At 55.8% G+C, this 21,724-nt stretch overlaps 4 protein-coding genes across 4 annotated transcripts; 2 read left to right on the top strand and 2 right to left on the bottom strand.

The window, feature by feature from the left end:
• Window positions 1–199: 199 nt before the first annotated feature.
• PTSG_01687 (uncharacterized protein) lies at window positions 200–1,885 on the bottom strand (the record flags this gene model as incomplete). Its single annotated transcript, XM_004997608.1, has 4 exons — window positions 200–850; window positions 966–1,358; window positions 1,464–1,533; window positions 1,662–1,885. The coding sequence occupies 4 exons, from the start codon at window positions 1,883–1,885 to the stop codon at window positions 200–202; spliced, it is 1,338 nt and encodes a 445-aa protein (XP_004997665.1).
• Window positions 1,886–2,201: 316 nt separating this feature from the next.
• PTSG_01686 (uncharacterized protein) lies at window positions 2,202–16,978 on the top strand. Its single transcript, XM_004997607.1, has 44 exons — window positions 2,202–2,373; window positions 2,668–2,814; window positions 2,925–2,994; window positions 3,169–3,284; window positions 3,601–3,699; window positions 4,201–4,299; window positions 4,488–4,631; window positions 4,874–4,966; window positions 5,252–5,388; window positions 5,657–5,755; window positions 5,914–6,024; window positions 6,240–6,357; window positions 6,541–6,710; window positions 6,922–6,982; window positions 7,190–7,291; window positions 7,499–7,560; window positions 7,707–7,809; window positions 7,978–8,121; window positions 8,404–8,562; window positions 8,777–8,895; window positions 9,055–9,137; window positions 9,463–9,734; window positions 9,876–10,079; window positions 10,282–10,487; window positions 10,665–10,794; window positions 10,956–11,026; window positions 11,244–11,414; window positions 11,558–11,605; window positions 11,746–11,801; window positions 11,973–12,089; window positions 12,344–12,398; window positions 12,589–12,748; window positions 13,033–13,147; window positions 13,314–13,383; window positions 13,557–13,654; window positions 13,799–13,852; window positions 13,985–14,541; window positions 14,755–14,836; window positions 15,001–15,151; window positions 15,497–15,560; window positions 15,752–15,868; window positions 16,130–16,183; window positions 16,350–16,429; window positions 16,647–16,978. The coding sequence occupies exons 1-44, from the start codon at window positions 2,251–2,253 to the stop codon at window positions 16,744–16,746; spliced, it is 5,391 nt and encodes a 1,796-aa protein (XP_004997664.1). The 5' UTR covers window positions 2,202–2,250; the 3' UTR covers window positions 16,747–16,978.
• Window positions 16,979–17,072: 94 nt separating this feature from the next.
• Window positions 17,073–19,323, bottom strand: PTSG_01685 (uncharacterized protein). Its single transcript, XM_004997606.1, has 6 exons — window positions 19,040–19,323; window positions 18,449–18,774; window positions 18,169–18,261; window positions 17,854–17,921; window positions 17,503–17,645; window positions 17,073–17,262 (listed from the first exon to the last, which is right to left on the bottom strand). Exons 1-6 carry the CDS (start codon window positions 19,296–19,298, stop codon window positions 17,207–17,209), a joined length of 945 nt encoding a protein of 314 aa, XP_004997663.1. The 5' UTR covers window positions 19,299–19,323; the 3' UTR covers window positions 17,073–17,206.
• Window positions 19,324–19,379: 56 nt separating this feature from the next.
• Window positions 19,380–21,679, top strand: PTSG_01684 (uncharacterized protein; the record flags this gene model as incomplete). The annotated part of the gene is made up of 2 exons (XM_004997605.1): window positions 19,380–19,695; window positions 19,774–21,679. 2 exons carry the CDS (start codon window positions 19,380–19,382, stop codon window positions 21,636–21,638), a joined length of 2,181 nt encoding a protein of 726 aa, XP_004997662.1. The 3' UTR covers window positions 21,639–21,679.
• Window positions 21,680–21,724: the final 45 nt, after the last annotated feature.

Here is a 21,724-nt window from a genome sequence, read left to right as displayed (position 1 = left end):
GGAAGTGCTCAGAACTTGAAAGCTTTCTATGATAGTCACCTCGCATGGAAGCTTCCCACACGGGAGCTTCCCGCGGACAGGCCCTTGCTTTTTCTGTGTCTTGCTCCAGAAGGTCCTCCGTCACCGCCGGGGCACTTTCTTCCCCCTGGTACCTTGCCTACTTCCATTCGACCCACACTTTGTGTGTGGGATGGTTGCTTCAGTGTCTGTTGAGGCCCGGTCTTTCTTCAACGACGGGGCACTTCTTCCGCGTGTGCCCTGGCTGCTTGCACCGGCTGCACTCGCCCCCTGATGACTGCGATGCTTGTGGCTGCTCCTCATCGCCTGCACCGTCAGTCTGAGGAATTCGCAGGGGGAATGGAGGCAGACACGCCGGTGGTGGTGGTGGTGATGATGATGGCGGCGGTGGCGGTTGAAGTGACGATGATGGTGGCGGAGGAGGAGGTGGTGGTGCTTGCTGCTGCTGCTGCTGCTGCTGCTGCTGTTGTTGTTGTTGTTGTTGTTGTTGTTGTTGTTGTTGTTGTTGTTGTTGTTGTTGTTGTTGTTGTTGTTGTTGTTGTTGTTGTTGTTGTTGTTGTTGTTGTCGTTGTTGTCGCCGCTCACGCTGCAGTGCGCTGCCAGGGTCGAAGATCCAGCTCGTGCCTGGAACAGGACCGGCGAGGGCGCGGTCGTTGCGGTCACTGACGGTGCACACGCGCGGATCCGGGCCCTGAACTGCGAGGGCAAAGCAGTAGCGCCGACCCCGCTTGATCTTGCGATGACTGTGCATGTCTTGACCGTCGTTGGGGTCATACAGGGAGTCTCTGTTCCTGTTGTAGTTCCTGTCAATGTATGATTCATCGAGATACACCTACAGGCAATTGAGCCACGTGAGACACGAAAAGGGAACATTGCACATGCGAAGAAACATCGACAACACAGCAGCATGGGCACACACACACACACACACACACACACACACACACCTCTCTGAGGCGCTCGTCAGGTGGCAACCTCCTGTTTGCATCAAACTCCTTCAGATACTTCGCGAGCAGCTGCTTGTGCCTCGGGTTCTCTTGAACAACGTGCTTGTTGCCGCGAAGGTAGCCCGCACGACGAAGAAACCGCTGCACTGCCCGCAGAGCCGCCGCCCTGTCCAGTTCGTCGTCACCATCGCCAGCAAACGAAGGTCGCACGTCCACATGCCTGTGCTTGCGTAGGAAGTCAAGCACCTGTACGGCCGTGATGCGGTGTCCACCTTCTCTCTGCATGCGCACGTGATCGCGAACCTGCCTGAGCACACGTTTTGTCGTGGGCACACGTGTCGGCAGCCGTGTCGCCTTGCCACGGCGGTTCTCAACAGAAAGTGTCTTAAGGCCCTGCAGACACGAAGCACATGGAATATGAGCCAACATGAACAGATCTAAGACAAACAGCACGCTGGTGTATGAGTTGACCACAGCAGGTACATCTCCTCAACTCACATCTATGCCGTGCTCTTGCAACAGCTTGTTGAGCATTGCATACTTCCGACGCACAGTGCTGAGGCCAACCCTGTGTTGTTCCAGACCGAGGTAAAAGAGTGAAGTGAGGTCGGCCATGCGAATGAATCATCTATGTCACAGTTGACACATGCAAACACGTCAGCTTGCACACTATGTAACAAAAGAGTGTCAACATACCCCAACTGCTTAGCAGCACGTTCATCGACCTGGCCATTCGAGCGCTTGCCCTTGGACTTCCTCCGGTTCTCCAAGTGTGCCAATTTCAACTGCATGTACACATGCAAAACCAGAAGCGTTTCCTTCTCTGTCAGGGTTCCCTGACCCCTCATGTTCCTCAGGCACGCACATATCTCCATGATCTCCTGAGGAGTCAGGTGCTTCTTGGTTACCGGCTTGGGCATGTCTTGTCGTGCCCGCTTTGGTGAGTTGGTGGCAGCTCGCCTTCATCCTTTCATCGTCGCTCAACACCTCGAAATTAGAGGCACAAAAACATCATCGCCCATCGTCGATGATGGTGGTTGAAATTTCCTCTATTTTGCCGACGATTTGCACGAAAGATGCAACTTGACAGCGGTTGCTTGGGGCGTGTGCGTCACCCTTGCACCCCAAACCAGCGCAGATGCATGTGCAAGGCCGGCGTGGTGCTGCCGGGCAGCCTGCACACGACTCAAATCCAACCACAAACGAGAAAAATAAAACCCTACCATTTCGTGTGTCGGGCGCCATCAATCAATCACCATCATCACGTTGATTTGATTGGATCATCATGAGCTCCGAGGGGTACGAGGAGGCAATGGAGGCCGCCAGGGATGAAGAGCAACAGCAATCAGACCAAGAGCCGCAGGAACCCCCAGATCAGCTCACGGTGGCAGGCATGCTGATTGAGGAGGTGTGTGTCCTGTTGTGTGTGTGTGTGTGTGTGTGTGTGTGTGTGTGTGTGTGTGTGTGTGTGTGTGTGTGTGTCTTTCAGTGCCTGTCCTGGCGGCTCTCCTGCTCCTGCTCCTGCAGTGCCTGTCCTGCTCCTGCCCCTGCCCCTGCCCCTGCCCCTGCTCCTGCTCCTGCTCCGTCCCCTGCCCCGTCCCTTGCTCCGTCCCCTGCTCCTTGCTTCGCCCAACTCACACGGTGAGCGCCGTGGTGCTCTGTTTTGTCGTGCTCTGCTTGCCCCCCTCAACATCATTTTTAGTATGGGGCGGCGGACCTGAGTGAGTATGACTACGACGACCCGGAATATGAGCGACTTCTCGGTGCCTCTCAAACCCTTCCCGCGGTGCTGCAGCGCGTCTTTGGTCCAACCCACGGCGTCTGCAACAAGCAATGGGGTCACAATGAGGTACGTCTGCCTGGGCAGCTTTCACCACTGCCCCCCGCCCCACTTCTGAATCCGCCAAGCCTCATACCGTGCTCATGACCCCAGTTTCAACACGTGCACAATCCACACAGATTGCCTACCGCTGCCTGGACTGCCAGAAGCTGGAAGTGACAGCCTTCTGCCCTACCTGCTTCCTCGAAGGTTAGCACGAGTGCACCTGCGCGTGCTCTGAGTTGGCACCTCGGGGCCGTTTCATGCTATGGTGGCTGTCAGCTGGCCAGGCCAAATTTGTTGCGGCTGTGGAGTGACCGTGGGATGTTACCTGCAGTGATTGTGGCTCACTTGCGCTTCGTCCTCTGCTGTTTCTTGGGGCAGGCGGCCACGAGGATCACCGGTATGTGATGTACATGAGCTCCAGTGGCGGCAGCTGCGATTGTGGCATGTCCACCGCCATGGACACCCGCTTCTGCTGCCCGAACCACAGCCCACAGGTACATGCTTGGCTGCGTGTGCTTACCTCTCTATACCTAAGCCGTATGTGTACATGTGTGTGCATGTGTGCATGTGTGTGTGTGCATGTGCGTGTGTGTGTGTGTGTGTGTGCATGTGTGCATGTGTGTGTGCATGTGTGTGTGTGTGCATGTGTGCATGTGTGCATGTGTGTTTTGTGGCTGTACCCGTGCTAGGTGCTTGGCCTGTATTTTCTTGGCAGCCATTGGGCGAGTGCATTGGCGCTGTGTCTGTGAGCTTATACGCGTGCTGTTTTGTGCACCGTGGGCGCGTCCACGTGCCTCGTCACCATCATAGACGCCGGACACAGGTGCACTTGAGCGGGATATTGCTGCTGGCAAGCTCGACGCCCTTCGCGCGTGCTTCAAAGAGCACCTCCGCTTTGCCCTCACAGATGTGCGTTAATGGGGTTGCCAAATGGCGTTGTGTCAACCTGACTCATACGCTGACTTGGCCTGGCTCGTGGTTGCTCTGTTGCACCACGCACTCGCTCACTCACTCACTCACTCACTCATGCGCACACTCACTCATGCACACACACTCACACTCACTCACTCACTCACTCACTCACGCGCGCACACACACACACTCACTCACTCACACTCTCACTCACTCACTCACACTCTCACTCACTCACTCACTCACTCACTCACTCACTCACTAATGCACACACTCACTCACTAATGCACACACTCACTCACTCACACTCTCACTCACTCACTCACTCACTCACACTCTCACTCACTCACTCACTCACTCACTCACGCGCGCACACACACTCACTCACACACTCTCTCTCACTCATGCACACACACTCACTCATGCACACACACTCACTCACTCACACACACATGCACTCCCTCCCTTCCTGTGTGGCGCTGCTTCAAACACCGCTAGCACCGCCCCTCCATCCAATTCCTGCAGGAAATGGCCGATTTGCACTGGGCCCTGCGCTGCATGATCTGGCGATGCGTGCGGGACCTTGAAGCTGAACAGGTAGGTGGGTTCAGGCCCTTGCATGTGCGTGTGCTTGCTCGTTGGCGTGGTGGTCCACATGCAAGCATGTGCAATTGTCGCGTATGGTTGCGGCATGGCTACGATATTGTTGCTGGACCCCTTTCACTGTCAGCTCTGTCACTAAAACCTGTGCTCTGCCAACCACGCTCCGCAAACCAACACGCTAGGGGTTCGACTGGGTTGAGAGAGCGGTCAGGCTGGCCATCTGCAGTGAGCTGCGCGCATCAATCACCGTGCTACTCGTCAGCCTCATCCCCACCCCAGAGATGAAGGCTCGCCTCACACGCGTCGTCATGGACAAATATCACGAGGTGTGTATGTGTGTTTGCGAGTGTGCGAGTGTGTATGTGTGCTTTTGCGAGTGTGTATTTGTGTTTGCGAGTGTGCGAATTTGCGAGTATGTGAGATTGTGTGTATGTGTGTGTGCGTGTGCCGTTGCGTTACTCCACCTTCATATGCACAGTGCGTGTTGTGTCCGAGCTTTCTTCACTGACACGCCGTCCCATCACACGTGCGCACGTGTTCACCTGTTTGTGTGGACGTACATGCGCAGTTGAGTGAGTTGCACAAACACGCAACGGATGTCAACGAGATGAACAGCGAGCACCTTCGTCTCACCGTCCAGATCTTCTCCAGCCCGGGCGAGGTGGGGTGACTGCAGTGCACGCATGTACACACACACACACACACACACACACACACACACACACACACACACACACACACACATACACACACACGCACACGCACGCACACACACACACACGCACACACACGCACACACACACACACACACACACACACACACACACACACACACACACACACACACACACACACACACACACACACACACCATGTCCCTCCATTCTCGGCCTCTCAACCCCCTCCCTCCCCCGTCTTGACAATACTGCATTGCCACTGCATGCAGTTGCTGCCATACTTGCTGGAGCGCAATCTTCTTCGTTTGCTGCTGGACAACCTGGCTCGATTCATGCAGCCGTCGCTGTGCCCTCGCCCACACGTTCAAGGCAACGCTGCTTCCGCCCCGGCCACTTTCGCTGCCCAGTACGCCCGCGCCTCTTGTCTCCACCCGTCTGACTGTGCGGCGTGCGTGCGTGTCTGTCTGTGCGGCGTGCGTGCGTGTCTGTCTGTGCGGCGTACGGGTGTGTGTGTGTGTGTGTGTGTGTGTTTCTCTGCCTGCCTGTGGTTGTGTCATGCACAGACATGCGCGCGTGCTTGCGTGTTGGCGCGCTTGCGTAAAATTGCGCACAGCAACGATCAAGTCCGTCAATGCTCCCCTCATCCGCGTGAACGGCGACACGAATGCGTGCAGGAGTTCGCTCTTCACAGAGGGGCGCTTCTGGCCGCTCGCATTTGACATCAAAGACTACATTGCCTACGACCACAGCGTTGCACGTGACTTCCTCACCAAGTGAGAAGGCTATTTCCACTGATGCTGTTGGTGCTGCTGTTCGACGTTGTTGCATCAACGCACCACTGGCTTGAGCGTTGCGTCCATCACTGTCACACACATCGACTGACACACACTCCCACACACACACACACACATACACGCCACCTCTTGTGCAGCCCTGAGACGGTGCAGTCGTTTGCTGATTTGTGCACGCTTACGGAGCTGGCCGATGTGAACATCCGCAAGCGCGACATGTTCGTGCTCTTCGAATCGGACCGCAAGCAAACGTACGCCCACCCATCACGCTGTCGTGCGCAAATCCAACCCGCAGCTCGTGTTCTCTCTCTCTCTCTCTCTCTCTCTCTCTCTCTCTCTCTCTCTCTCTCTCTCTCTCTCTCTCTCTCTGTGTGTGTGTGTGTGTGTGTGTGTGTGTGTGTGTGGCTCACCAATGATATGCAGCTCATACGCACGTACTTTGATGAACATGTTGTCGCCACTGCAGTTACAACTTCTTCACGTTCTACTCCACGTGCTTCTACACGCTGACGTGCCATGCGTACTTCTTCCTCTGGTCTCCAGCCGTTCAAGAAGAGTTGGCAGCGCCAGACGCAACACTCACCGTACGTTGTTGCTAGTTCGTTTTTCGTGCGAGTGTGTTCGGCTGAAAAAATGCGTTTGTCTGTATTCCTTCGTGGTTGCCACTGTCTACCTGCGCTGTTTAGCCCCTTGACATGTGTTCTGCAGCAGCTCACAACCACGTGCTGCCCGTGCTTGTTCCCTTTGCTGAACTGTTCCACCTGCAGAAGACCCTGGTGGCAACCCTGTGTACGTGCTACGCTGCACTGCGCACCGTACTCGAGATCCCCTTCGCGTTCCCGAGCGAGGACGTGTACACGACGTGTCTTCCGTTTCACCGACACATTGCCGTCATTCTCGGTGCCATCTGCAGACACGCCAGCATCGACCAGTTCAAGTTCGTACTGCTGCGTTGGCTATGCACGCTGTGTGTGCTTGTTTGGTTGTGTGTTCGTGTATATGCGTTTGTGTGTGAATGTGTGTGTGTGTGCGATTGTGTGTCAATTTGTTCTCCGTGTCTGCAACACGGGCACCCGTCCCCCTCCCCCGTTTCCGCCTCTCAAGCCGCATGTCGACGACATTGCTGTTCCTGCTGCTGCTCTGTCCAGGAATGTGCTGGCAGAGATGGGCAAGGCGAGCTCGTCGCATCCGCCGCAGTCACCGATCGAGGTGCAGTCCAGACACCACCGCCAATTGCTTCCACTCAAATGTTGATGCCGGACACGCACACACACACATACACTCATATGCATATGTTCAGAAACACACACACGCGCCCGCGCATACGATTGTTTTACTTCGTGTGCGTATCTGTGTTCACCTACGCCGAACATCCTCCCCTCTCCCCTCTGTTCACATCGCTGCTTGGTTGTGCAGGTTGTGCGCGCGCTGTCTGTGTGGCCGCTCCGTATCTTCTCCGCTCGCGCCCGGCAGCGCATCGGCCTGTGGAAGCGAAACGGTGCCAAGCCCCACCTTCAGGTGTGTGTGTGTGTGTGTGTGTGTGTGTGTGTGTGTGTGTGTGTGGTTGTGTGTGTGTGTGTGTGTGGTTGTGTGTGTGTGTTTGTGTGGTGTGTGTGTGTGGTTGTTTGTTTGTGTGTGCGTGTGTGGTTGTTTGTTTGCGTGTGCTCCTTTCTCTCAACCACATCACTGACTCACTTCTCTTCTCACACCACGCCATGACGACAGATGCTGCTGTACACGTCGTCAGAAATGCCCAACGTCGTGTTTGCGGACCTGTTCCTTGTGCAGTGAGTCACCACCAACTATGTGGGCTGCTGCGTGCAGATGCCACTGTGACGCCCAGCCATCGTCGTGCACTCTGGCACACGCTCTTCCCTTCTCTCGCGCACGCTTGCACACTCTAACTGCCCTTGTTTGCCTGCATGCAATGTAGGCTGTGCGCGGAGCTTGAAGGCACGGACGAGTACATTTCCCGCGTGCAGACATCTTTCCTCCACGACACGCCCTGGCTCGACGTGCTCGGTGGTGACGCAAGCGTGAGTCGTGCAACCCACGCCAACGCTGCCTGCAGCGCTCGCGCTCCGCTTCTGCATCAACCTATCATTATGCTCACACCTTATTCGTTTGCTCCAACCTCCCGTGTTCATGTTGCATTGACGTCGTGCTTACCTCGTGTCCATCTTGTGCGTACGCCTGTGGTTCAGGTTGACGAAGCGATGGCGGGCGTTGATGAGCTTGACCGCCTCTCCTTTGCGGCACTGCTCACAGACATGCAGCGCTTCCTCCTCCTCAGCGTCCAGGACAACCCCATTGTCACAGGCAACTTCCAGACCCTCATCGACCACAAGGTCCGTGTGCTTTTGTTTACTTATGTTTTTGCGTTTGTTTGCGCCGTTTTGTCTTTTGTGTTTGTGTTGTTTGTGCGCGCTCTGGCTTGCACCCAATGCTGTCGGTCGTCATCATGTTTGTGGCTTCAAATCGATTCGGTTGTATGGTTATGTCCACACACACACACACACGCACACACACACACACACACACACACACACACACGCACGCACACACACACACACACGCACACGCACGCACACACACGCACACACACATACTTCACGCTCATCCCATTGCAGGTGCAAAGCTTCCTTGCCCTTGGTCGCCAGAAAGGCAGCAGCATCGACGCGTATGCTTTTCGGGATCCGCAAATCAGCTCCCACGCGGCTGTTCGTGCCGCCATTGAGCGCGTGGCAGAGTTCCATCCAGCGACCGTTTCCCACGGCAACATGCGAGAGGTGCGCTCAGAAGCCTTGTCGCTGTTGTTGTCCTTCTTGTTGTGATGGCGCTTGTCGCAACTTTCGTACCGATGCTGTGCTCGTGTTATTCATGGTATGAAGGCACGGCTTGCGCTCGTGCAGTGCTGCAGTTGCCGAAACCTGTGTGATGCGCCCCTCGCATTCATATGCTGCTGCTGCTGCTGCTTGGTTTTTGATTTGCGTTGCTTTGCAGGGCTACTTTGAAATGAAGAAGGAAATGTGGGCGGACATCAACTGGCCGCTCATTGCAACACTTGCCACGGATCTCCGAAAGATGAACAACATGATTGACAACTTCAACACAGCCATGAAGTCAGTGACCTGCGTCACGCAACGTGCACGATGGCCGTGTGTGTACTTGCCAGGCTGCGTCTGTACGTGTACCTGTCTGTCTGTGTATGTGCTAATGTGACGTTAATTCCAGCCACACATTCTCACGCACCGTCAATCCCAACACAACTCATGCCTCAGGCTGCCTGGTGATGAGGTCACCGAGTACCACGAAGTGCGGACTGGCTCAATCATGTCATTGTCCCCTGTCCTTGCTTCACCAGGTATGATATTGTGTGTGTGTGTGTGTGTTTATCGCTGCTGGTCACGGTGCCCTTGCAGCGACCATGACATGGGTGGCACAACCACGCTTTGATTCCTCTTGACGTTTCGTGGCGTTGCACGGTCACACACACACACACACACACACACACACACACACACACACACACACATGCGATCACACGCTCTCTCTCTATCCCCCCCCCCACACACACACACACATAAACAAACACACACCATCTCGCTCCACTTACACGGCCTCGCAAACACGTGCGTGTGACACGCCCACATCAATGTGAAACGGCGATTGTGCTCCCAACACTACAGCCATGCTGTCCACACAGCTCAACCTGCTGCGGGCCATGCTGTCATTGAAAGGCACGCCAAGCTACTCCCCGTCTGTCGTCGGCGCGTGCTTGTCCTTCATCGCCGCGTCCGTGTTTGTACGCAGTCGCAACCAGGCCGCACGCGTGGATGAGAGGGATGACAACGACGACGATGGTGATGATGCGAGCAATTGTGACGATGGCAGTGGCCTTTCGGATCACGACGAGCGCCTCCTGCGCACTCTCGTGGAGCAGATGATGACGCAGTTCAAGGTGTGATTGGTTGGGTGGCTGTTGGTGTGTTTGCTTGTGTGCTTTGTTTGTGTACCGCGTTGTTTGCACATTTGCCTGCAAGCAACACAACGCTCAACACCTTGCACCATTTCTTCTTTCTCCTATCGCCACCACCGCTAGAACACCACGCCGCTGCAGGGGTTCCTCACGTCGCTGTCGCGCGTGCCGGCTCTGCGCGAGTTCATTGCTGCGCTGCGCGGCGAGAACGACGAAGACAGCGAGGAGAGCGATGGCGCCAAGACGAAGAAGCAGCGGAAACGCGCCAAGAAACGCCAGCAGAAACTACTTGATAAGATGCTGCAGCAATCCACCGCCTTCATGAAGGTGTGTGTGTGCGTGTGTGTTGGTGTGTGTGTGTGTCTGTGTCTGTGTCTGTGTGAGAGTGTGTGTGTCTGTGTGAGTGACAAAGTCTATCCTTGCAGTACAGATACGTCCTATGGGCTTTGTTTTGTTCTGATGCCTTTCCTTGACCCATCCCCGCCTCTTCTTCCGCCGGATCATTGTTCCTTCCGTTCACTGCAACCAGCACCGTATGGAGCCTGACAGCAGCGAGGATGAGAGCGACCACAGCCGCCATCATTCCCCCGACAGAACAGAGCCTGTCATCAAGCCTCGCGCACCAAAGGCAACGTGCGTTGTGTGCCAGCGTTCCATCACCACCCAGCGTGGCGCGTCCATGTTTGGCATCTACTCCATCCCTGTCAGCGAGCAGTGCCAGCAACACAGCAACAGGTCTGTTGTGCATGCGTGCAGGTGTCTGTGTATGTGTGTATGTGTGTGTGTGTGCATGGTTGCATGTGTTTGCACGTTAATGCTCAAACTCAAACACGTTCGGTCGGTCGGCTGCTTTTCCTTTGCTCACCCCACTTGTCCTTTTCCCGAACCACTATTGCTGTGGCGACTGGTCAGGGAGCTTCTGCAGCCCTTGTCTGACGCGCGCGAACCACCGGAGTCGTTTGCCGTTGGAATAACGCGTGCAGCAGGCGCATACAAGTTCATGCAGCTGTGCCAGCATTACATTCATGACGAATGCAAAGGGGTACGAGTATGGGTATGTGTGTGCGTGAGTGTGTGTGTGTGTGTGTGTGTGTGGCTTGATGTGCGCGGAAACACATTGTCTCACATCATGACGTCTTTCATGACTTCACTCACATGTGTACACGCGCATCCCTAAACACGTGCGCAACCGCAACCGTTCAGAACTTGTCACGCTGCCCCATCTGCCAAAGTGTGACAGACCTGTGCGTGTCTGGCTGCGTCGTTCCGAAAGTGTAAGTCAGCGTTCAGCGTACTGTTGCTTGTGACAACTGTGTGTGCGTGTCCGTGTGTGTGTGTGTGTGTTGTGTTGGATGCCGATGCCCTGCTTCGCTGGCTGCTTGCTGAGTGTGTGTGCAGTCGCACTCACATCCCTTTCCACCTCACACACACACACACAACCACCTGCTGTTCTCGCGCTGATTATCTCGTCGCCCCGTGGTGCGTGTGCAGGTTGGCGCATCACCACTGTCTGAGCTTCACGGCTGGGGCACCGCGCGTGGTCAACATCATGCAACAGTACCGCATGTTTGGCGCGCAAGAGACACTGCCCGTTGCTGCAGAGGCCCACATTGCACGCGACGGCGAGTACGGCTTCTCCTCAGACGTCATCTGGTGGCTCAGGTCAGCGCACACGCGTATCTGTGTGTGTCTGTTTGTCTGTCTGTCTGTCTGTGTGTGGCTGTGAAGCGCTGATATCATTGCCAAAGACGTGTGCTCATCGCCTGTGGTTCTGTATGCTTGCCCATTTGTCTGTATCATGACAGCGGACGAGCAATTGAATCTGCGCAAGACGATCCTCTGCAACAGGCGTGGTGAGCATCACTCATTCACTCAATGCCTTCGCACGGTCTGCTTGTTCGATGCATGTGTGTGTGTGTGTATGCATTAATCCTCGTGCGAGTGTACTTCATGACTTCGCTTGTGCACTCGTGCGTGCCCCCTGCTGTTTCAGGCTGCGCTTGCGCGACGAAGCCGCGTTCCTCCACTACCTCTCGCACACAATTGAGAGTAAGTACTCGCACTGAGCTCCTCTTGGTTCCATTGTTTGAAACCACTCGTTGCTGCTCAACTTGACGCTTCAATGATACGTTCTCACTCTCAATGGCCCACTCGCTGTCTCCCTCGCACCACACACACACACACACACACACACACACACACACACACACACACACACAGCGACGGTGGATGCGTATCAGCCGTCATTCTCCTGCAAGTACTTCCTGTACAAGACGACGCACATTGGCATGCAAAACCCAGAGCAGGCCCGTTCCTTCATGCAGCGCCTGCAGCAAAGTGCGTTGAAGCCATACTAAACTGTATGCGTGCGGTGTGTGTGTGTGTGGGTGTGGGTGTGGGTGTGGGTGTGGGTGTGGGTGTGGGGTGTGTGTGTGGGTGTGGGTGTGTGTGTGCTTCGAATCAACTTGACTTCCACGTCCACTCACGTGCTTGTGCGCATTGTTGCGGTTACTTCCAATTGCTCACCACGCTCGTGCGTGTGCATGTGCGGCGCGTCTCATTGTCTGCCCCTTTCTGTCTCTCTCGCTCAGTTGAGTTTCGCTGGCTGAATGGCGGCATGTTCAACTACCGCACGCCGCTCGAACTGTAAGCTGTCTACGCAAGCGGTGTCCCGCATTCGGCACAGCAACACAAAACAAACAAATCAAATCAACCACGACACCTTTGTTTCCGTGTGTCTGTTGTCGCCTCCTATCCACGTGCATGCTTTGCATCCCAAATCGATCCCTCACGTCACATCGCCTTCCAATCTCGCATTGCCGCGCACGGCCACCAGCGACACGTCTGAGTTCTGCCTGACCATCCTGTTTGGCGCCTTTCTGCACTATCCGCTCGAGCCCGCGGACTTTGGGGCGTTTTGCCGCCTCGTCCTCGCCCACGCCGTCGCTCGCCAGTCGCTCGTCAGCGGCATTGAGTCCAGACCCATCGTGCCCCGCGTACGTTGTGTGATTCGTTCGTGATTCGTGCGTGATTTGTGTTGCGCGCGCGCGCGCGTGTGTGTGTGTGTGTGTGTGTGTTTTGTGTGCATGTTTTGAGTGTTGCGTGGCGGTGTTGGTGCAGGCGATTAATCCTAGCGAGTCATGCCTGTGTGTTTTCATGCTGCCGTACTACTGCCTACCGACCTGTCTGTGTTGCACGCATGTGTGTTCGCGCCGCTCACGTTTGGGCTCGTTGTCCCTGCCTGCCTTCTCGCTCCACGCGTGCTCGTTCTCGCGTGCAGCCTGACCTGGAGAATGGACTTGAGTTTCTCTGCTTCACCACCGCGCTGGGCGAGTGGCGGGAGGTCGAAGGCATTCGCATCTCAACGGCAACGGCATTCAGCGAAGACCCACGCAGTAAGCACGCTGCTGGCCGTGCCTGCTGTACGTGGGAAGCTGTGCCACATGTTTTACCACAATCGTCGGTTTGTGTCTCTGTGTGGTGCTGTGACCATGTTTGTTGTTGTTGCACATATCACTGCTTTCATCTTACACTCGTACGCATGTGTCCCCGATTTGCCAGTCGACGGCTCTGGCGAGATCCCCAAGCATCATCTTGTCATCCAAATCAAGGATGATTCCCCCCACGAAGCGTACGTCCACGTTGTTCACATTCACGATACTGGACGCACTATTGGAGATGCATTTCAACACACACACACACACACACACACACACACATGAACACACATACACGTGCGTGTGCGGACTTTCTTTCTGTGTTGCTGCTCACAACACATGCACATGTACACGCACCTGCCTTCAGGGGCCCGTTTGTGATCGTGCTGAGGAACCCATCGCTCATTGATGTGCAGTGCTGCTACGTTGCCAAAGGCCTGGACAAGAAGACGACCGTGCCCCTGCGTGAGTTGTCGTGTACCTTCCCCATGCAATACGGCCATGCCACGCTCTGTCGCAACGTCATATGCAGGCATGTGTCTGTGTGTACGTTGCTGCGATTGGAGTATTTCCTCTCTCAACCCGCTCGTCATGCGTTTGTCGTCACAGCATTTGATCCCTACAAGATTGGCAAAGTCACACTCTGGCCGGCGGAAGCACAAGGTGTGTGTGTGTGTGTGTGTGTCTGTCTGTCTGTCTGTCTGTCTGTCTGTTTGTTTGTTTGTGCACCTGTTGTGGTATTGGTTGCGACATCGCTCACATTGTTTTGTTTCTGCCACAACCACAAATGCACAGATGGTCCGATTTCAAAGCCTGCCGACAAGCCCGTCCCAAGCACAGACAGGCCAGAGGGCGCGAAGGAAGACACAAGCGCTGGCAATGACGACACCACCCGTGACAACAGCGATGATGACAGCAACGCGAGCGCCGTTGCCGCTACAACTGCAATCACAGATGCGCTGTCTGCCCGCATGGAAGCAACAAACTCAACGCCACCACCAGCTCCCTCGTCAAGTGCACCTGAGGCGGCATCATCATCATCATCATCAACGTCGCCGTCAACATCGTCACCGCGCCTGCCGCCCTCCGTTCGAGCGGCAGTGCTTGGCCGGCGCCTCGCGTGCCCGTCGAAACCGTTTCCGCACGTGTCAGGCCGCGCCGGCGCACCCGTGATTGACCGATCGGCCGTTGACGACCTCGTCCACGCCATGCTGACGGGCGACGACACGAAGATCACGGACGACGAAGTGGAGGCATGCAAACGCGCGCTGGACAATGACGCAAACACAATCTGCAAGGCCGTGGAGCACGCCCTGCGTTTACTCGTCGTCCTCAAGTGCACCCTCTACGAGGTGAGGGCAGGCGTACGTGAATGTGTGTGTGTGTGTGCATGCGTGCATGCATGCTTGTGTGTATGTATGTGCTGGAGGGGAGAGGGTTGTGTGTCTGCCTGTCTTATCTTGCGCGTATGTGCAATGGTGCATTGGTGGTGTTGCCAAACAGTGGTGCTTAATGTGTCACCGCTTCATTTCACAAACATGTCATAACTGTGCCTGCGTGTACAGACACGGCTGTGCGTGCCTGAGTCTGTGCGCTGCGACTCGCCCTCCGTCGTTGACATGTTTGTCAACTTTCTCGATCTCAAAGGTGCTGAATCGTGCTTGTAGAGCTTGTCCAAACACGCACGCACACAATCAAGTGAAAAACACACACATGCACACGTGCACACGCATACACATGTGCGGGCATAGCCACTCATGAAACACACACACACACATCCACTCACAAACGGTTTCCCTGCTTCAATGCAGACACGTTTGCGGGTGTCGACTGGAGCGACGCGTCGAGTCTGCGTGCGAAGTTGCTGGAGCCATCGCAGCTCATCAAGGGATGGCTGCGCGCGTTTGCGTTCCGGAAGTTTCTCTCGTACGAGCACAAGTCGACCGTGGGCTGTGCTCAAGAGTAAGTTTTGCGCCAATTTGAGTGCCTGTCTCACCCATTAAATCGACTGCATCAGCGCTTACATTGTGTGTGTGTGTGTATATATACATGTGTGTGTGCGTGCGTGTGTGTGTTTATATATACATGTGTGTGTGCGTGTGCGTGTGCGTGTGCGTGCATGTGTGTGCCTGTGCGTGCCTGTGTCTGTGCGTGCGTGTGTGTGTGTGTGTGTGTGTGTGTGTGTGTGTGTGTGTGTGTGTGTGTGTGTGTGTGTGTGTGTGTGCGTGCGTGTGTGTGTGTGTGTGTGTGTGTGTGTGTGTGCGTGTGTGTATGTGTCTGCCTGTGTCTGCCTGTGTCTGTGCACAGACTGCCAAGCCGCCATCCACCAGAAGTGCCTCGTCTCCTCCAGCCGCCACCAACATTTCAGAAGGTTTGTGTGTGCTGCGCCCAGCCATTTTCGAATCGCACATGGGAGACCAGATATGGTTGCGCCACATACTCTCCCTGCCTCCCCTTCCAAACATTGCTACCTGCTCCCCCTTTCATACACACCACCTCACAATACCACTCGCGCACATCCGCTTCACGGTGTCATGGTGCGTTCGCCCCCCCCCCCGCCAGTTCCACGCGAAGTACAGCAAGGAGGAGCGTGTGGTCGTGGAAAAGGCCGTGTGCCTGTTGTGTGGAGACTGCTACGCCCTCGAGGAAGACGTCCCTGCCCCCCTTCCGCCTGTGCCGGTGAGCAGCCATGGACAGTACTGTTGCAAGTAGGCATACGCAAGCGAGGACACGCAGGGAGAGAGGAAGAGGGAGAGAAGACATTCGCACATGCACACACACACATGCACTCGTGTACAGAGACAGCCCATGCGTGTGTATGTGTGTGCGTGTGTGCGTGTGCCTCCACTGTGGTCGACAGAAGGATAGCATCTGAGCTGAGCATCTTGCTTCTCACTGGTTGCCACGTTCTGTTTGTTTGTTTGTTTGTTTGCTCCCTAGCACACGGAGGCGTGCTGCCCGCTCTACATGCAACGCAGCAAACCCGTCGCTTTTGTGAGTGCAGCGCTGTGTGTCGATTCATCCTCACGCGCCCGAGGTGTCAGTCATCATCACGAACAACAACGTTCGTGCTCGCTCACCACCACACTCGCTTGCTACATTTTATTTGTGTCGTCACGTGTGTGGTGCAACAATATCTGCGTTGTTGCACACATTGCAGTTTAAGAAGGGTGAGCGTCACCACGCCTGGGGAACGTTTTACCTTGATGAGCACGACGAAGAAGACAGGCGACTCATACGGTGCGCACAAGTGTGTGTGTGTGTGTGTGTGCGTGTGCGTGTGCGTGTGCGTGTGTGAGTGTATTTGGGTGCATGTGTGTGTATGTGTACGTGGCAATATGCCCGTCGTCTACACTGTGAACCTGTCGGTCTGTGTGTCTGTACATCGACACACATATATACTCATTCCCTTCTTCACGCATTCCCACCCCTCTCGCTATCACCACCACCATCACAGGGGTCGAAAGCTGCTCCTGAATCCGCAGCGCCTGAGTCTTCTGCACGAGGACTGGCTGCGCCATCGCGTCGATTTCCCGCCCGCAAACGGCCGCGCATGAGCTTGCATTTCGTGTTGCAACAAGTCGGTGGTTGTGTGGCGTGCAAACCTTCGTGGTCTTGCCTTCCCGAAATTCTCCTTTCTCCCTCAGCGCCCCCCCCCCCTCTCGCTCTTCCCCTTCTTTCCCACCCTCCATTTGTGCCTTTCATTAGCGTGTGATGCATTGTCTATTGGTTCGTGTATCCTTACTGTCTGACTAAACGTCCCCATAACCATAAAGGCACACCAATCCATGCCAGCATGACGGGTCGCTTGTGTGTGGCTGGGCCTTGCTCTCGTGTGGTGTCTGTGTGTGCGTGTGCGTGTGCGTGTGTGTGTGTCTGTGTGTGTGTGTGTGTGTGTGTCTGTGTATCTGTGTGTCTGTGTGTGCGTGTGCGTGCGTGTGTGTCTGTGTGCTTGTGTCTGTGTGCTTGTGTGTGTGTCTGTGTGTCTGTGTGCATGTTTGTGCGTGTATGTGTGCATCAGTTGAATGTGAGTGGAAAGTGCGCAGCAACTGATGCTGTGTCGGCCCAGTCGCCTGTCATGGTGTCATGGGTGAAGAGTGGAATATTTGGCAGATGGTGGGCGGAACGTGTGTATGTGTGTGTGTGTGTGTGTGTGTTTGTGTTGGGTGGGCGGGAGTTGAGTAAGCTGAAGCATCTCTTGCCAACACAGTTCGAAAACAAAGCACACGCACACACATACACACGCTCACTCATATCACACACACACATCACACATGCACACACATAACACACACACACACGCATACAAGCACCTGGCATGTTGAAGGCGATGCTGATGCGCGGTTCCGTGCAGGCGGTGGGCATGACCTGGTGCGGGAGCCAGCTTGGAAACAAGATGAGGTCGCCAGCTTTTGGTTGAACCACAATCGTGCCGTCCAGACCCGGATACGGTCCCCTGATCACATGTGCATGTGACACGGATGAGGGAAGGGGTAGGAAGCTGATGTCTGAGCAGCAATCGACGACGGAGAGGTTTGGTTGTCCGAGTACATGCACTAATGTACGACAATGATGCATGTATGCGTGCAACGCGGCACACAGACAGGCAGCAACACACAACATCAACGCAACGCAAACACGTACAACATGCACCACAAACGCACCTTGGGTCAGAGAACACAATTGGCCCCGCGTCCTCGGGCACAGCGACGTAGAACACTCCCGATACCATCTGCGCACAACCCGTGGAATCCATCAGCAACACACACTCATTCACTCACTCACATAATGACTCACTCACATAATGCCTCACTCACTTACTCACTCACTCACACACACACACACACTCACTCACTCGCACACATACACTCACTCACTCACATAATGACTCACTCACTCACGTACACACACACTCACACACACACACTCACTCACTCACACTCACTCACTCACTCTCTCTCTCACGCGCACATACTGACATTGTTTGGGTGAGTGTGCTGTGGGTGGCCCATACACCCTCGATGAACTGTGGCCCATGCCTGCAACTCCCGATCACGCTGCTCCACCGTCTCCTGCAGAAAACACACACACACAATACACAGGCGCCAACAGACAGCGCCAAAGAGAGACAGGAAGCCACGCGAGCATGAAAGCGTGAACAAACACTGGTAAAGCAGATCCAATACACTGCCACACGCCATCCTTCCGGCATGGACGTGTGCAGGGCAGTCGAGAGGAAGGTACAGCGGAAATCCTCACCTGAGACACGCCAATGGCGTGCAGGTATGTGTCTGTGACCAGGTGAAAGAGGCGCTGCAATCGCTGGATGATGGGGTGGTCCTTGAACCGGCGCTCCCAGCCGCCTTCCCGCTGCCAAGTGAAGAAGGCGTCGTTGACGCCGTTGTGTTCCCAGCTGTTGTTTACCAGTTCATCGCCGTGTGCTTCGACGAACGAGTTGAAGTTGGCCAAGACGACCTGTCGTAGCGTGCGCAGCTTGTCGTCGCTTAAAGCCCTGTCGAAGCTCCTCGCCTCCACGTGATAAATCGGTGTTTGCCACTCCATCCGCATCAGGCCGTACTTTGGTACTGTTGCAGCGATCAGCGATGTGAGCAACGAGGGAAGTTGAGTAGTGAGTGACGCTGGACGCAGCAAATCAAAAGTGATGTGACAAAATTTGCGCTCAGGCGCATACACAAAACACAATAACACAACGCGCGCACATATACAACGCATACCCAAACACAGCAGCACCACTCGCACACCCAAACACAGCAACACAACTCGCACACCCAAACACAGCAACACAACTCACATACACAACTCACATACACAAGCACTCAACACACTTACATCTGGCGTCAGCGGCAGCACTGCCAGATTGTTGTGAAGCAACCGCATCTTGTCCTTGTTCGTCTGCAAACACGTCGGTCTTTGCGGGAGGAGCAAACGCCTGCACTCCAGCTCCAGAACTGCGCCTTTCCTTGTCTCCATCACGTGCCTTCTCCACCGCATGGCTCCCTCCAACAGCAACAACGACAACAAGCACCACAACCAGCAGCACTGCCACAACACCAACACTGCTGCTGCTGTTTGCGACCCTGCTCATCATCGTCCGTCCTGTGCTGAAAATTCACCATGTGGAAGTGAATTATCTACAACGAGTGGGTAGGACAACCAAGCACGCAACAGCATGGGCGTGGGTGCCAGTCGGGATCGCACGTCGTACGCGTCTCTTGAGCACGATGGAAACGGCTACTTGACGACTGGCGTTGACATCAGGGTGATCAACTTGCTCTTGGAAGAAGTGCAGGCCCTCAAGGTCAAAGATCAGCAGCAGGAGAAAACCGGGGATGAGGCATCGAAGAAGGCATCGAAGAAGGCGTGGACAACGGCAGACGTGTGCCAGCATGTGGTTGTTCCCGCCACATTCGCAAGCGATTGCTCTTTCGCGCAGCTCATCACGCGCGCAGTGACGCAAGCGGATGCGTCACGTGGCACACGAAGCAGTCCGGGACAGCCGCGTTCAGGGCGCCTGCGCCCTCGATCTTTGCTGCCGTCACTGTGTCGCGGTGACACTGCGGTAGAGGAGGTCACCGCGGATAACGACGGCGACAGGGATGTCGCTGACGAGGACGCCCACACCCACACACCTACATCATCGCAGTCAGACGAGCCACCATCACACACCACTCCTGCCATTCGAAGCGACACGGACAAGCAGCGCACCGCAGCTTCTTACGCGGACGCCTCGGCCCGTATCAGAGCGAAGCTCCGACGCCTGCACGACACCAACAACACGCAGCAACAGCAAGGGCAAGGTGCTCGATCGCTGGTTGGGCGTGCCACCGTGTTCATCTCGCACGCTTGGCGCTTCCCGTTTGAGGAAGTGGCCAGCGTCATGCAGGATATGGCAGCAGAGGACCCAGCGACCTACTTCTGGTTCGACCTCGTGTGCAACAACCAGGTGTCGACCACGGCGCTGCCGCACGACTTCTGGAGCAACACGTTCTCCTCCGCCATTGATGACATTGGTCGCGTCGCCGTGATCTTCTCCCCGTGGTACGACCCCGTGCCTCTGCAGCGGTCGTGGTGCCTGTGGGAAATCAACTGCGGTATGCAGACGGCGGCGTTTGAGGTGCGCGTGCCACGCGCCCAACAGGCGCTCATGCACGAGGGAATTCTGACAGACTTCTCTGCGCTGCCAACAGCGCTCGCTCGCATCGACGCAGAGAAGGCCGAGGCGACCAAGCAGAGCGACGCAACCATGATTGCCGGCACGATCCGCCGCGGCATGGGCTTTTCCGCCTTCAACTACGCCGTGAAGGAGAAGCTCAGGCAGTGGTATCTTGACGCGGCAGAGGCTGCGCTCCCAAGTCACCCTGATCAGCAGTCGCTCGCGTATGCGCACGTGTGCTTGCAGGTTGCTGTCGTGCAGGGCCAGTTTGACCGCATCGACGCCGCAATTGCCAATGTGCGGCGCGCACTGGACATCTACGATGCCAAGCTCTCGCCGTCAGACACCAAGGTCATCAGCGCACTCAACAACCACGCTGGCCTGCTGCTGGCACAGCACAAGGCGCGTGAGGCGCAGGCTGTGCTCGACCAGGCGTGGGACCGTATGCGCACCCTCGAGTCCAGCAGCAGCAGCAGCAATGACGAGAACAGTGGCGATGACGGCAGCAACAACAACCACAGCAACAACCACAGCAGCAACAGCAACAGCAGCAACAGCAACAGCAACAATTACGACGAGAGTGATGACAGCAACAACAGTGGAAATGATGATAGCTGCGATGGCAAGAATGCCGACGCCGAGCAAGTGCTGTTGCTGCGGGCAGCGCTGCTGAACAACGCGGGGAAAGTACTCGACAGCAAGGGCGATCACGACGCAGCAGTCGACATGCACAAGGAGGCCATGGCGGCCTTGAAGCGCGTGCACGGGCCGGAGAGCGTGCAGGTTGCAACGTCGCTCAACAACATCGGCACCTCCCTTCACGGTGCGCGGCGGCTTGAAGAGGCGGCGGCCACGCACAGGGAAGCGCTTGCGCTGCGCGTGAAGCTGCTCGGTGGCCGCCACGTCGACGCAGCCAACAGCCACGAGCGCCTGGCAGATGTGCTGGCAGAGCTTGCGGAGGACAGCGATGCAACGCGGCACTACAACGAGGCGCTGAGCATCAAGGAGGAGAACTTGGGCAAGGGCCACCCGGATGTTGCGAGGTTGCAGACGTCGCTCAAGCACATGAAGCAGAAGCGCGAGCGCAGTACTGGAACTGCTGTGGTGGCGGAGGCGCAGCCTGAGCAGCCACCTCTGCCAGTGGCAGGCAGGCAGCGCCACGCAATACCGCAGCAAATGCTGTTCACGAGTGACTTGAGACGTGATGTGCCAACACAGTTGGCAATGCCGCAGCAAATGCTCTACACCAACGTCATCTGGAAGAACCCAACCTGAACCCTTGTGTGTGTACCTGTGTGTGTGTGTGTGTGTGTGTGTGTGTGTGTGTGTGTGTGTGTGTGTGCGCGCGCGCGTGTGTGTGT

Source organism: Salpingoeca rosetta, assembly GCF_000188695.1.
Source record: "Salpingoeca rosetta unplaced genomic scaffold supercont1.3, whole genome shotgun sequence".
Classification (NCBI taxonomy): domain Eukaryota; class Choanoflagellata; order Craspedida; family Salpingoecidae; genus Salpingoeca; species Salpingoeca rosetta.
The sequence above is the reverse complement of the archived record's forward strand: the minus strand, read 5'-3'. Positions and strand labels throughout refer to the sequence as shown.